The 13,307-nt window shown below is 40.5% G+C and overlaps 3 protein-coding genes across 3 annotated transcripts; 2 read left to right on the plus strand and 1 right to left on the minus strand.

The window, feature by feature from the left end:
• Positions 1 to 252: 252 nt before the first annotated feature.
• LOC114803490 (splicing factor 3B subunit 2) lies at positions 253 to 3,477 on the plus strand. Its single transcript, XM_011191178.3, has 5 exons — positions 253 to 407; positions 464 to 1,795; positions 1,875 to 2,639; positions 2,706 to 2,950; positions 3,014 to 3,477. The coding sequence occupies exons 1-5, from the start codon at positions 396 to 398 to the stop codon at positions 3,381 to 3,383; spliced, it is 2,724 nt and encodes a 907-aa protein (XP_011189480.1). The 5' UTR covers positions 253 to 395; the 3' UTR covers positions 3,384 to 3,477.
• A 15-nt stretch (positions 3,478 to 3,492) lies between these two features.
• LOC105216594 (eEF1A lysine and N-terminal methyltransferase homolog) lies at positions 3,493 to 6,454 on the minus strand. Its single transcript, XM_011191175.3, has 11 exons — positions 6,235 to 6,454; positions 6,036 to 6,158; positions 5,721 to 5,957; positions 5,436 to 5,649; positions 5,253 to 5,382; positions 5,063 to 5,192; positions 4,811 to 4,991; positions 4,567 to 4,747; positions 4,320 to 4,509; positions 4,102 to 4,241; positions 3,493 to 4,037 (listed from the first exon to the last, which is right to left on the minus strand). The coding sequence occupies exons 1-11, from the start codon at positions 6,324 to 6,326 to the stop codon at positions 3,628 to 3,630; spliced, it is 2,028 nt and encodes a 675-aa protein (XP_011189477.1). The 5' UTR covers positions 6,327 to 6,454; the 3' UTR covers positions 3,493 to 3,627.
• A 294-nt stretch (positions 6,455 to 6,748) lies between these two features.
• LOC105216593 (protein brunelleschi) lies at positions 6,749 to 12,672 on the plus strand. The gene is made up of 9 exons (XM_011191174.3): positions 6,749 to 7,402; positions 7,463 to 8,290; positions 8,359 to 9,441; positions 9,499 to 10,052; positions 10,128 to 10,657; positions 10,710 to 10,903; positions 10,966 to 11,157; positions 11,248 to 11,455; positions 11,672 to 12,672. Exons 1-9 carry the CDS (start codon positions 7,210 to 7,212, stop codon positions 11,937 to 11,939), a joined length of 4,050 nt encoding a protein of 1,349 aa, XP_011189476.1. The 5' UTR covers positions 6,749 to 7,209; the 3' UTR covers positions 11,940 to 12,672.
• Positions 12,673 to 13,307: the final 635 nt, after the last annotated feature.

Below are 13,307 nucleotides of genomic sequence, written 5' to 3' on the forward strand. Positions count from 1 at the left end.
ACAAAAGGGTTGCATGCTGAAAAATAAGTGGCGTTGCCATATATACGTATTTTGCAACGAATAAAAATAAATAAAAATTAAGATTTGATTAAGCTCCGAATACAAAAATCACAAAGCTTAATTATTTATTTTAAAATTTACATATATATAAACATATAAAAAGTTTAAAATTAAATATATCTTTATTAAATGTTCTATTAACCCACTGTACAACTGATATCCAACAACATCGATGTTCGATGATTTCCAATAATCGATAACAACTCGCATGCACTAATCGACCAAACACGACTTTCACATCGTTTGTTACTAAAGAGTTTTTAGCTGTGCTGCTGTGCAAAAATAATTTTCTGTGTTTCTAAAAGTGAAAGAAAGAAGTTAATTAATAATAACAAATGGGTGATCAGGTATTTCTATATTAATTTATTAATGTGCAACCTCTTATAATTACAAAATTTAACAGCCTCCACAAATGCCTATGCCGCCCGGTGCCGGTCCCATGCAAGGCGGTCCACCACCACCATTGCTTGGCATGCGGCCACCACCAGGTTTGTTGCCTGGACCACCGGCACCGCCAATATTTCCGCCCGGCCTTAATATGCCGCATCAACAACTGCCGCCGCCGCAGCAAATGCCACCACCACCACAACAAATACCGCCACCAACTCAACAACAATTGCAACCGCCGCCACAGCAGTTGCCACCGCCGCCATTACAAATGAATCCGCAACAGTTGTCAATGCAACCTATGAACCCGCAACAGATGCCGCCACCACCGCATCAACAAATCGCGCCACCACAACCATGGACACAGGGACCACCACCAACACAACGTATGGAGGTACCTAACAGTGAGCAAATCGGGAGACCCATGCCACTTATGTCTATGCAAGTTGAGAAACCTATGGGTGGTAATGGTAATAATACGTCGAGTAGTTCTACAGCAGCGGATAGTGTGGGTGAAGTTGGCGAAAGCGGCGAAAATGCCGATGATGACGAGAAAAATAAGAAGCCAACCGAAGTGGTGCTGCCGAAAGCTTTGGAGGATGTTTTAGCGTTAAAAGATCAAAGGGCAGCAGAATTTCATGTGAATGCGGAAGATTTTACTTCGGATGAAGCAAATAGTGGTGGTGTTGGCAACGCTGGCAGTGGAGTTATTGGTAATGACTACGGCGATGCCGGTGATGACTCCGATGAAGAAGGTGAAACGCAACTGAACGGTGGGCTAACCGGTAAAGGTGGTAAACAAAGTCGTGCTGATAAAAATAAGAAGAAGAAACGCAGAAAGAAGCAAAATCGCAAACTTAGGCAGCAACGTGACCACGAGCGCACAAATGACGCTGAAAATGATCAAACAACTGAAGTTGAAAGTAAAGCCGATGATGCAGAAGCTGATGACGATGCAAAGGTGGCAACGAATGAAAATAACTCGGAGGATGAAATAGAGGACAAAGATAAAAATAGAGAGAGCAAGAGCAAGAAGGACAAAAAGAGTAAGGATAGGGATAAGGATAAAGAGCGACAGAAACAAAAGGAAAGCGCAGTTGATAAGAAGGATAAATCGGAGGTTGTCGGTGAGGATGATGTGACCATTGAATACGTGCCCGAACGCATAACAATCGCCGATTTAGCGCCAATGTATAGGCAATTTTATCGCGTTTTCGAGATATTTAAATTGGAGAATAAACCCAAGGTCGCCGAAAAGGACAAAACAATTACGGAAAATGAAGGCGCCGCTGTGCCCAAGAAGCCAGTCGATAAGATGCAAGATGATGATGACGACGATGACAATGAGGTACTTACTTCGTAATGATTTACAAATATTTTTTTTTACAAATATTTTTTTTTTACAAATATTTTTTGCTATCTTACAGGAAACCAAAGAGGACAAGGAGAAATTATCTAAACGCAAACTGAAGAAACTCACACGCTTAAGCGTTGCTGAGCTAAAACAGTTGGTCTCACGTCCCGATGTTGTTGAAATGCACGATGTCACTGCGCGTGATCCCAAATTACTTGTACAGCTGAAGGCTTATCGCAACACTGTGCAGGTGCCACGTCACTGGTGTTTCAAGCGAAAATATCTGCAAGGCAAGCGTGGTATTGAGAAGCCACCATTCGATTTGCCGGCCTTCATCAAAAAGACTGGCATTATGGAAATGCGTGAATCGCTGCAGGAGAAGGACGATGCCAAGTCATTGAAGTCGAAAATGCGCGAACGTGTGCGCCCCAAAATGGGTAAAATCGATATAGACTATCAGAAATTGCATGATGCCTTCTTCAAGTGGCAGACCAAACCACGCATGACCATACACGGTGATCTATACTATGAGGGCAAAGAGTATGAGACACGTTTGAAGGAGAAGAAACCGGGCGACTTATCCGAAGAGTTGCGCATAGCACTCGGTATGCCAGTGGGTCCAAATTCACATAAAATTCCACCACCATGGCTTATTGCACAACAACGTTATGGACCGCCACCATCATATCCTAGTTTGAAAATACCCGGCTTGAATGCGCCCATACCTGAGGGTACATCGTTCGGCTATCATGCCGGTGGTTGGGGTAAACCGCCTGTGGATGAGAATGGCAAACCATTGTACGGCGATGTATTTGGCACAAATATTATGGACTTGGATGTGAGGCTTTAGAAGTCTTATTGGCATTTTTAGTTTGTAATACTTGTTTATTTTCATCCATTTCAGAGTGGCATTGACGAGGGCGATATTGAGCGCAATCAATGGGGTGAACTGGAGTCTGAGTCTGAGGAGTCATCCGAGGAAGAGGAGGAGGATGGTGAAGATCTGGCTAACCAGCCAGACGATAGCGGTCTCGTAACGCCAGCTGAAGGTTTGGTAACACCATCGGGTCTAACAAGTGTACCCGCCGGCATGGAGACGCCAGAAACGATTGAATTGCGTAAGAAGAAAATCGAAGCCGAAATGGAAGAGTAAGTAGTTGTTGCTACATTTTGTTTAATACTATATTATTAAATAATATTTATCGCTTGCAGCAATGACACACCCGTTTTGTATCAAGTACTCCCCGAAAAGCGTACCGATCGTGTTGGTGCTTCCATGATGGGCTCCACACACGTCTACGATATTAGTGGTGTCAATAAACCGGCAGCACGTGCCGCTGTCACCGTTGATCGTGAGGGTACCGTCGAATTGGCTTTGGATCCATCCGAATTGGACTTGGACAATGAGGCGATGGCACAACGTTATGAACAACAAATGCGCGAACAACAAAGTCATTTGCAAAAGGAGGATCTCTCCGATATGTTGGCCGAGCATGTGGCACGTCAGAAGTCGAAGCGTAAGCGGCAGCAAGCCGACACAACAAGCAAAACCACGAAGAAGTATAAAGAATTTAAATTTTGAATTTTTAATTGCAAACATTTCATTAAGCCAATTAATTTGAGCGTTTGTATTTGGCGCATAAAGCATAGAATAAACAACAGTTGCCACAAATTAATCGAATATCGGAAAATCACTTGGTCAAAAACTATTTATTTTTTCGCAACTTCGACGAATGAAAATATCATCCAAAAATTAATTTCAAAATATATGTAAGTCACTTCACGTCACTTCTTTTTATAAACATTTCTTTTAATATATATTTCATTTAAATCTTTAATTCATTTAAAAACTCCGTAACCTCTAACATATCATCCTTATGTAATTTCTGCTCTTTGGCCGCATTATTTAAGCGTCTAGCAGCCGCGCCTAAATCTTTCTTCCATTCCGCTATACTTTTGTACTTTTCACTATTTGAACAATAAATAATCTCATTGATATCCTCGTCCAGTTTGAAACAACAAACCGCTTTGAAAGCAGCGCGTAGTTGTTGTAAGGCGACGTCACGTAATGCTTCATCACGACACACTAAATTCAATATGAAGAGTCCCTTATCGCCAATAATGGACTTAATGTTAGTGAGCACGGCAGGTTCCAGAAAACTCTTCGGCGGACAACTCATACCGAGCGACAGATCCTTGCTGTCAACGTCAAAAAGCACTGCGTTGAATTTGATTTCTACAAAGAAATAATAATATTATTAGAAAAAAAGTAATGCACATATTAATAACGTCGAATTTACCTTCTTTTTTGCAAACTTCTAAAAATGACAAGCCATCATCGATAACCACATGAAATCGATTGTCTTGCTTCAATTCGAAATATTGTTCCGCCACTTCCAACATAATGGGATCAATTTCAACTGCTGTTAAACGCACGCTACTGTAGATTGTTATTTTTAAATAGAAAAAAAATTATACTTTTAAATATAAAAATATACAAAAATCATAGACAACTTACGGCACAGCGGCATGTAGAAAACTGCAAAGACCACCACCGCCTAAACCCACCACGACCACATCGTTGAACTCATTGTCAGCGCTCTTTTGAGCAGTAGTCAATTGTACGCCAGCAGACATGTATAAGTGATGCTGGCATGCCAAATAGCCGAAATCGATTTTCTTGCGCTCCTTTTTACCTTTCAGTTTTACTACAAAAAAATAAAATGATCAGTTAATAAATAAAAGAGCTCAACTTTTACGCCTACTTGTCTTCACCAAAGCCTCCGATTGTACTACAAATTGATTATTCAGAAAGATGAGACGCCGGAATACTTTGCCATCGCCACCCTCCACCTCCTCAATGCGAAATTCGCCGGATATTTTGGAAAATCCGCTAACCAGCGTTTCACGTTTACCCACATCAACGCCCAGTGATAAGAACGGTATCTGTAATAACGGAAAAATTATTTTACTGTAAGTTATATACCATGCAGCACTTTGTTAACTAACCTGTTCCGTTAGACCAATAGGTGCTAGGCACTTGATACTGTCCGCTAGTTCACCCTTCACGGTGTCCAATGAGGCATATTCCTGGTCGCGATGCAGTGTCACTACGGCCAGACGCTGAAATTTCGCAGAACTCTGTAATTTTTTACGACCCTGTGTGGTGGCAAAGAGCCATTCGATTTCTCTGTAAAATAAAGCAATCGAAAGTGCGAAGAGTGTAATGTTTTAGATTTCCGTAATGCTGATAGAACTTACCTGCCCTGAGGTACTATAAATGCCGCAAATTTACCAAGGCCTCTTGCCGGTGGTTGATCCAGCACATGAACTGTATAGCGTGGCGTAGATTCGCCTGGTTGACACAAATCCATTACCACTTCATTGTGACCTATATAAGACATATTTTTTTTTTATTTTTTGACATAACACTCTCTTCAAATTAATTAACCTGCAATATTTGAGCGCGCTAGCCCATTGCATATCAACGCTGCTCTCTGTACAGCCGTCACAGCATCTGTCAGCTCCCTAGCAGTTTGTACACGTTGCATTTTATCCTTGCCCAAACTAAATTCTAGTATCTAAAGTAATAAAAGTAAATAAAAAATGTAAATATAACGCAACAATTGCTTACCGGCATTGGTAATGCTTTAAACTTGGTGGCAATTACAAAGAAGACAGGCATTGCCATCACTTCAGGATTATCGGCATTCTTCTCTTGATTGGCACGATCTGCATCGGCACAATGCACCACACGTAACATAAAGCCATTACGTGGGAAATAATCTAAAATGTATTTCAAGATGTGTTCTTGTAATAGCGTTATACACAAGTAACGTCCACCATTGCTGTAAAATTAAAAAAAAAAAAAAACAGTTTATAGTATAAAATACTTGTATGCACTCTAGCGCTTGCTTACCGCATAGTACGTTTGATTTCATTGAAGTAGCGTTCCACGGTTGCATGCACCTCTGGTGTGTCATCAACAAAAAGCGCATCCAGTGTGCCCTTATCTAATGCAACGGAGAAATATTCATCCTCGAAAGTCATTTGCGTGGCATCCATTTGCAGGAATTTCATGCTTGCACGTTTATGCGCATTTACTTCCAACATTTTACGAATCGCCACCGAAGAGATATCAATGTTTGTTATATTTCTAAAAACAAATTAAACTTTACTATTTCCATAATCGTACCAGAAACGTATACAGCTGCATGCTAGTGTTTTCACTTACCTAAAACCCGAGTCGTACATATCCATGCTAAGCTGGGAATTACCACAACCTAGCATTAGTATTTGATCTATATTCTTAACATATTTGTGTATTTGCTCACATAATTCCAAATATTCGCCATACCTACACGTGCGGAGAAAAAATAAAACGCATTAATTATTGTTGCAAACCGGTGTGCGGCTAATTCACGTAAACCGACCATTCAAAGGCCTTCTCACCACGTTTTGTGAAGAAGGAATTCCAGTATTCAGGTTGCGCGAATTCCTCGTGCGATTTTGGCAACAAATTCATTGCTAATTTGTTAAAAACGAATATTTGTTTACTTCACGTGTTAAAATAAAATATTAAACGCAAAATATATACCAGCGAAACATGCACAAATAAGTTGAAACAGCTGTTTATGGCGATGTGTGATAATCGATTAATTTGCAATAGAGCACAGAGTGACGTTTATAAATAAGCATGCAGGTTTAAAATACTTAGTTCTTTATTTAAATTTTAAATTAGATCATATACAATTAAATAAACGGAAAAGTGGGATGTATATAAAATTATATGAAATAAAATTTTTTTATAATTGTATATTTAAAATCAGTTAGAAATTAAAAAAAATGATAGGGTTAAAACTTTTTATTAAAATTTAATATTATTAGTGTAGCACACCCTGTGTTAATCAAAATTCTATTATGAAAAAAATGCACATACGAACGTATAATACGTTCTCTGTACGACAACAAATATTTGACGTTTAGTGTCAGCGGATAAGAAAAATACAGATTGGCTAAATAATTAAATTTCTTTTATTAATTCAACTAGTCCAATAACAATGATACATCATAGGATATAAAATAATACGTTTTGTCTTTCTAAGTGAAAAGTTTAAGCCAAAACAAATAACTTATTGTTGTGCTACATAAAAACAAAAGTAATCAGTGCTAGTGAAAGTATTGTAGGGGCGTAGGTGCATGTGTGTGTTTGCTGGAAGTGGCACTTTGAACAAGAGAAAAGTGCCAAAGCATTCCTTTTGTGAACTTTCCACATAATTAAACTATTTTGGCAGCGAACAGTTAAAATCCATACACTGTTTTAGCATAATATTATCGTCCTCATTATTGTCCTTACCCCTTTACAAATGTTTTCCGTTGCACAGCGTTCACAAATAAAAAACGGATAAATGCGTGCAAATGTTAGTTTGATGTTGTCGCATGGAGTTAGTGAACCGATCATGTCGCGTCCGGATTACGAACAAAATGCGCTACATCACGGTTGCTTATCGGTGCTATTGCGTGGTGTAGGGCCATCGAAGCCACGTTCGCTGCAGAAGGCGTTTGATAAGGTGCGCCGCGTCAGCAATGTAAAAATAAATGGCAAGTACTTGCAGTCAGCAAATTATATATTAATACTAATAGCATACTTCTCTAATACAGACTCAACAGGTATTACACGTGATATTTGGGTGCGCTACATACATGATCATCCTGTGGAAAACAATGATTGGGGCGATTTTCAAACACATCGACGCTTGCTGGGCCTAATCACTATTGGCAAATTTGAAAATCAAACCGAATTAAATGAGCTTTGTAGACAACATGAATCGCTTAAAGTGCGCTACAGTGGTACACTATATGACTCACGTGCAATATTTTTCGGTCCATCACCAACACAAGCGCCTGAAAACATAAATTCGGCCGGTGGTGATCAACAATTCAGGGAGACAAGCAACTCCACCGTTCACGATAGTGTTAATCTGAATTCTAATAGCGTAACAAATCATTGTGCACGTCTGGAGGATGAATATACCACACCATCCAATTTTAAGGCGCAAGCATTTTTCTATCGCGAACAAGATTCTTGCAGTGATTTAGAATCACACATAGCCGAGTTCATACATGCGCTTTTCTGGGTGTTGGAATCAAAGCGTTTGGATAGATCGCGCGAAAAGGTGGAGAAAGTAAGTTTACTGTCTGCACCTTTCGAGAAACGCAGCTTTGTTGGGCTGGACATGGACTCACGCAGCAATCGTAAACGCTGTGTGGGACGTGTCACCAAGAATTTGGCGGACTTATCGCTACAAGCGGGACTCGTGGTCGATGCGCTCGGCTTATACCACAGCGCTTGCGAAACTTTGCGTGCCATAGGCGATTTATTGTGGGTGGGCGCTTCGGAAGAAGGTTTGTGTTCAGCGTCAGCAATACTTTTATATCCACATTTGCGTGAGAGCGAAACGTTACATCGAAACACGTCCTTGCAGGATGGTAAGTAGTAGTTTTTTTTTTTATAATCTATCTTTTTACAATTTATTAATTTATACAATTTATTGTAGGTCCTTCACCTTTGCGCAACACACCGGAAAAATGGCGTGCCAGCGATGCAACGGTCAAAGTGCACGCTCCAGAGCACCAGCACAATTCGCACACAGACGCTCAAGCCAATACACCCACTGTGCTCTTGACCTCAGCATCATCGTCTTGCTCTTCAGTTTCTTCCCTTTTAACAAATTCTTCAACTTCCGGCACGCCGTCATCGTCTTCGTCTACATCCACTATTTCTGCGGCGCAACATGGTGCGCGTGCCAGCGAGTTGCCCAGCAACATACTGAAACCCGAAGAACTTAACGGCTACTACAGGCGTGCAATTATAAATTATAGCAAATATGGACCGGCCGCTGTTATTGAGACTGAGGCGGCGTTGAAAGCGGCGCGCATTTCAATTGAACAAAATCGGCCATTAGACGTTGCTATGTTTCTGCAAAATATACTCTATTTGAATGTGAACATGAGCGAACCGGAGCGTGTGAAACGTTTCGAAGTGATCACCGATTTGTACCACCAGATCGGTTATCGACGCAAAGCGGCCTTCTTTCAACGCCTAGCAGCGCTCAAATATGTACAACAAGGTAATCCCAATCCCGATTGGTCGCAGACCTACCGGCTGATGTTGGACAGCTTTTCCGGTTATTTACTTTCGCTCGACCCCATGGAGGTGATCGACAATGCGGCCGGTTGGCCAGCGCTACAAATCGATTTGCTGCAAGGTGTAATTGCCGCGGCACGTCGTCTGGGTCAGTCGGCGTTAGCGACACGTCACATGACCTTCCTACTGCAGACACAGTGGGCGCATATGACACCAACGGAGCAGAGTGAAATGTCTGTACAATTGCAGAATTTAAGTGCGCAATGTGAGGGTTCACCTGTGCCGTTGGTGCTGGAAAACGGCACTGTCATACCACCAGCCAATCTAACGGATTTACCCTATTGCATGGATCTGGTTGTGCGCGATTTGCCGGCACATCTGCGGCCGCAGCGTATAAAAATCGTGAAAGCCGATAGTGGACCCTTCCTATTCACACCCATACATCTGAATTCGATGGATAGACGTGAAAAGAAGAAGGAAAAGAATAAAATTGGTGAGTGTGGTGAGTTTCTAATTTGGTTACTCTTTGTTTTAAAGCATTCATTTACAGCCTTTCTCTGGGTACAAAACAATCTAAGCGAGGTGACACTACGCCTGCGCAATCCATTACCATTCGAGTTGACTGTCAGCGACATGCGACTGCTCACCAATGGCATCGTTTTTGAATCGCTGCCACAAACGGTAATTTTGCAACCACATGTACCGACCACGGTGACACTACACGGCACACCCATTGAGGTGGGTCAGCTGGAGGTGCAAGGCTACAGCACACACGCACTGGGTGTCAAGTCCAATTGTCGTTTGAAAAACATGCGTGGACGCAAATTTCCACCCAATTATCTAGTGGATGTGATACCGGCGTTGCCGCGCATTTCCGTTAAGACCTCATTACCACAAACGGCCACTTTCAGTCAGCTGGCAAGTTCCGACATTGTTATCACATCCGCCAGTTTAACTTTGTACAACGGTGAGTCGTCAACGTGCGTAGTAACCATCACAAATGACAGCGCGCTCGCCGTGGAACATCTGGAGATCAGCATCAATTCGAATGTGGAACAGGAGGTGCAGAAGAAAATATTCACAATCGATGAAAAGGACTTGCAAGTGAGTCTGAATTCCGTATAAATAGCAGAGCAGTGTTTCAAAAGCAATTATTTTCTTCCACTTTTCTCTCAACAGTCAAAACTTCCCATACAACCCAATAGCTCAATCGATTTTACGGTGCACATTTATGGCGAAGCTGACTTCGTCTGTCCCCTAGTAAGTCAACGCGCTGCTTCCGTGCATTCGAGCAGCACAGTGACGGCGGCATTACAAGCAGATTATGCGGGCGCCACAATGGGTGCTGGCCCCTATTCATTGCAGTACTCGACACTTTCATCGTCCGGACACGCGAGCCTGCCGTCGCGTGTTAGTTCGCCCAATCAACAGCAAACATCGTATAATCGACGCAATGATCCGAATAATCTGAGTTTTCGTTCGTCCACGTCGGGCGGCACGCCCTCATTGGCGGCGCTCAGTTTGCCGCCCGCTGGCGCGCAGGGCAGCAGTCAGGGCTATGGACAACATGTAGAGGCGCAGTTTCGTGTGAAGTATTCCGGTGGTGAGGCCATGGAACAGGGTTATTGTCGCCAGTGTGCAATTTCATTCAATATTGAGTTGTTGCCGAGCGCGCAAATAACCAGCTGGGATGTGCTGCCGGCGGAAATGTGAGTGAATAACCGTTAGAATTTATTTTTTTTAATTTATCACATTTTTCAGTCCTTCACAATTTTATTTGGTGCTGGATGTGTCCAATTTGACCGCCCAGGAAATGTCGCTCAATTACACCAACAACAAGAGTATACTGATCGAAGCCAAAGAGAGTTGTCGTGTGCCAATACCAGTCGATCGCTGTTCGTTGGAGCAAGTAGTGGCCGCACGTGAAGCGGAATATGCGGAGAATATGGAGAAGGGTAGCTACTACATGTATTTATGAATGAACTCTAACCTTTAACTATATTTCGACCTTCTACAGACCTTTGCTATCGCACACAACTGCTCTCATTCAGCGACAGTATTAGTAAATTATGCTCCGAGCATATAGCAGAACGTGTGAAAATCAGTTGGTTGCTCACCGGTACCGATATACAGGGTATAGCCTCATTGCATGGCATCGTGCTGACAGCCGCCATGATCGATTTGACAACCGTATCGCCGCTGCAATGGAGTAAGTGTTGTTGTTATTGTTGTTGCACGCACTATGTACAAATAATATTAATTTTATTTATAATATTTATTTTTTGTTTAATTTTCTTAGCGGTGTCCTTCCAAAATACACCCGTTCAACCGCAATCGGAAATTGTCTGCGCTGCCGGTCAAAGCGCCATATTGAATGTGAGCGTAAGCAATCAGTCGGCGCAACCGTTACGCAATCTTGTGCTCACCATTAAATTCTATCAGGATTACTTGAATGGCATGGAGAATTACAATTTAGATACACGCGTTGCCATATCCGGGCCGAGTAGGTAAGTGGTGGCGCGCTTTCTATAGTTTTTTTTAATACAATTGAACTTCCATGACTCGAACCCTTTAATTGGCAATAGAAGTCAAATTTCATACAAATTACTTTCCTCGAAGTCTCTCTAACTCGAAATTTTTTGTGAATTATGGTGATTCGAGTTAGGGAATTTCAACTGTATATATGTTTGTATGTCACAACTATAATGTCTCTTCCACCACAGAGTTTCAATACCGCTTCTACAGAAACACGCACAAATTCAACACGAATGTACCGCAATCTTTTTCACACCTGGTCGCTTCAAGGCCAGCATACAATGCTGTTCCAAGCCACAGGCTGCAACGCAAACGGCACGTGCCTCAGTGTTGGACGGCAAAATGCCCGCTGTACAAGTGAACGACATTGTTGGCAGCGCCGCTAGCTATCATGAGCAGCAGGAGCACATATGGAAGTTTATACCGCCTATTGAAGTTACCGTTATCGAGCAATAATGCAATATGCGCATAGTTAATAGTATTTATAGGTAAAAAGTATGCAACGGTTGTGCTCAACGCGTTGTTTGTTTGTTAGCTTTACGCGACGCGCTGGCAAAGACAAAAAAGTCCAAAAAGCTTACGCAAAACCACGTTGAAATATACATACACATACATACATACATATAACATAATTTGAATGCGCTGTTCGAAAAGCGCAGCTTTAAAATCAGCGTATTGTTTATATATATATATAACTATAAATACAGATATATATATTTTTTTTCTTATAACAGTCGTGTGTGTATTTAGTGTGCTCATTCTAATACGTTTAGCCAATTGAAATAAGCGAGCTATGCCTTTAGCAAGGACATAAGACGGATGCGTGTAGTAAGAATTGCCTATTTACATATTTAAAACAAAAAGAATAAATAATTAAGTTTGGCTTATTTGCTGCACAGGTTAGTATAACTAATAATACGGCTACTCTTTGCTTGTTTTGTTTTGTTATTAGTATGCGCTTTATGTAAAAGTTTATTTAGTTGTTTGTTATTAATATAAATACTTAATGAAATTACTGACTTAAGCTGTAAAATTGAATTGCATTATGTTTGTGAAGCGCGTCAATTACTTGTCCAGCAGTCGTTTAGCTCGTAACACGTAAAACGAGTAACAATAAACAATATTAATTGTAAACAAATGCTTTGTATATATCAAAAAAACAAAAAATACACAAATCTGTATAACACTAGTTCAGGCTGAACGCTATAAAGTTTTTTTTTTTTTAAATTTCGCTATGAAAAAGGTTTTTGTTCATTATTATTATCCTTTATTATTATTTGCACAAAGTATATTTTTTGGAATCAATTGTGTTCAATTGACAACTACAGTGCATGCCAGACGTCACACATTTGCTGCTAATATTAAAAAAAAAATATTTATTATTAAATTGTGTAATTAAAAATTTATTAATTTACATATTCACGTATGTAAATATTAAAACAGCTGTTATCAAGTCACTACAACCAAAAGCAATTGTTACTACAGGCATAAAATCAGTTCATGAAATCCGCTTGAAATCTTAAATATTAAAATTTCAAAGACTTTTAAGCGCGCATAATATATATATTTAGCTTATAATAAAATATGTTTAATTGCATAGTAAATACAACAAAAAAAAACAATGCATAGACAAATATTGTATTATTCAAATATACGGCTACAAACAAAATAAAAACTGAATACGTGTTTTTTTTTACTTATATAGAAAGGTACTTCCCCGCATTGAATCGAAAAGTTTATCTATTTAGAGATTACAAACTTAAAAGTCTAGTGATAGCAGACATTTTACAAGTATTTGTGTAAAAATTAACAAACTTTTAAAAT

Source organism: Zeugodacus cucurbitae, chromosome 3, assembly GCF_028554725.1.
Source record: "Zeugodacus cucurbitae isolate PBARC_wt_2022May chromosome 3, idZeuCucr1.2, whole genome shotgun sequence".
NCBI lineage: Eukaryota > Metazoa > Arthropoda > Insecta > Diptera > Tephritidae > Zeugodacus > Zeugodacus cucurbitae.

Coding starts and splice junctions, on each gene's coding strand:
- LOC105216594 (XM_011191175.3), bottom strand. CDS start 6,326: ATGAATTTGTTGCCAAAATCGCACGAGGAATTCGCGCAACCTGAATAC. Junction 5,193..5,252: donor AGCGCGCTCAAATATTGCAG/GTTAATTAATTT, acceptor TGTCTTATATAG/GTCACAATGAAGTGGTAATG. Junction 4,038..4,101: donor AGAAGTTTGCAAAAAAGAAG/GTAAATTCGACG, acceptor ATTTCTTTGTAG/AAATCAAATTCAACGCAGTG.
- LOC114803490 (XM_011191178.3), top strand. Junction 2,640..2,705: donor CAAATATTATGGACTTGGAT/GTGAGGCTTTAG, acceptor CATCCATTTCAG/AGTGGCATTGACGAGGGCGA. Junction 2,951..3,013: donor ATCGAAGCCGAAATGGAAGA/GTAAGTAGTTGT, acceptor TATCGCTTGCAG/CAATGACACACCCGTTTTGT.
- LOC105216593 (XM_011191174.3), top strand. CDS start 7,210: ATGCGTGCAAATGTTAGTTTGATGTTGTCGCATGGAGTTAGTGAACCG. Junction 10,053..10,127: donor TCGATGAAAAGGACTTGCAA/GTGAGTCTGAAT, acceptor TTCTCTCAACAG/TCAAAACTTCCCATACAACC. Junction 11,158..11,247: donor CGTATCGCCGCTGCAATGGA/GTAAGTGTTGTT, acceptor TAATTTTCTTAG/CGGTGTCCTTCCAAAATACA.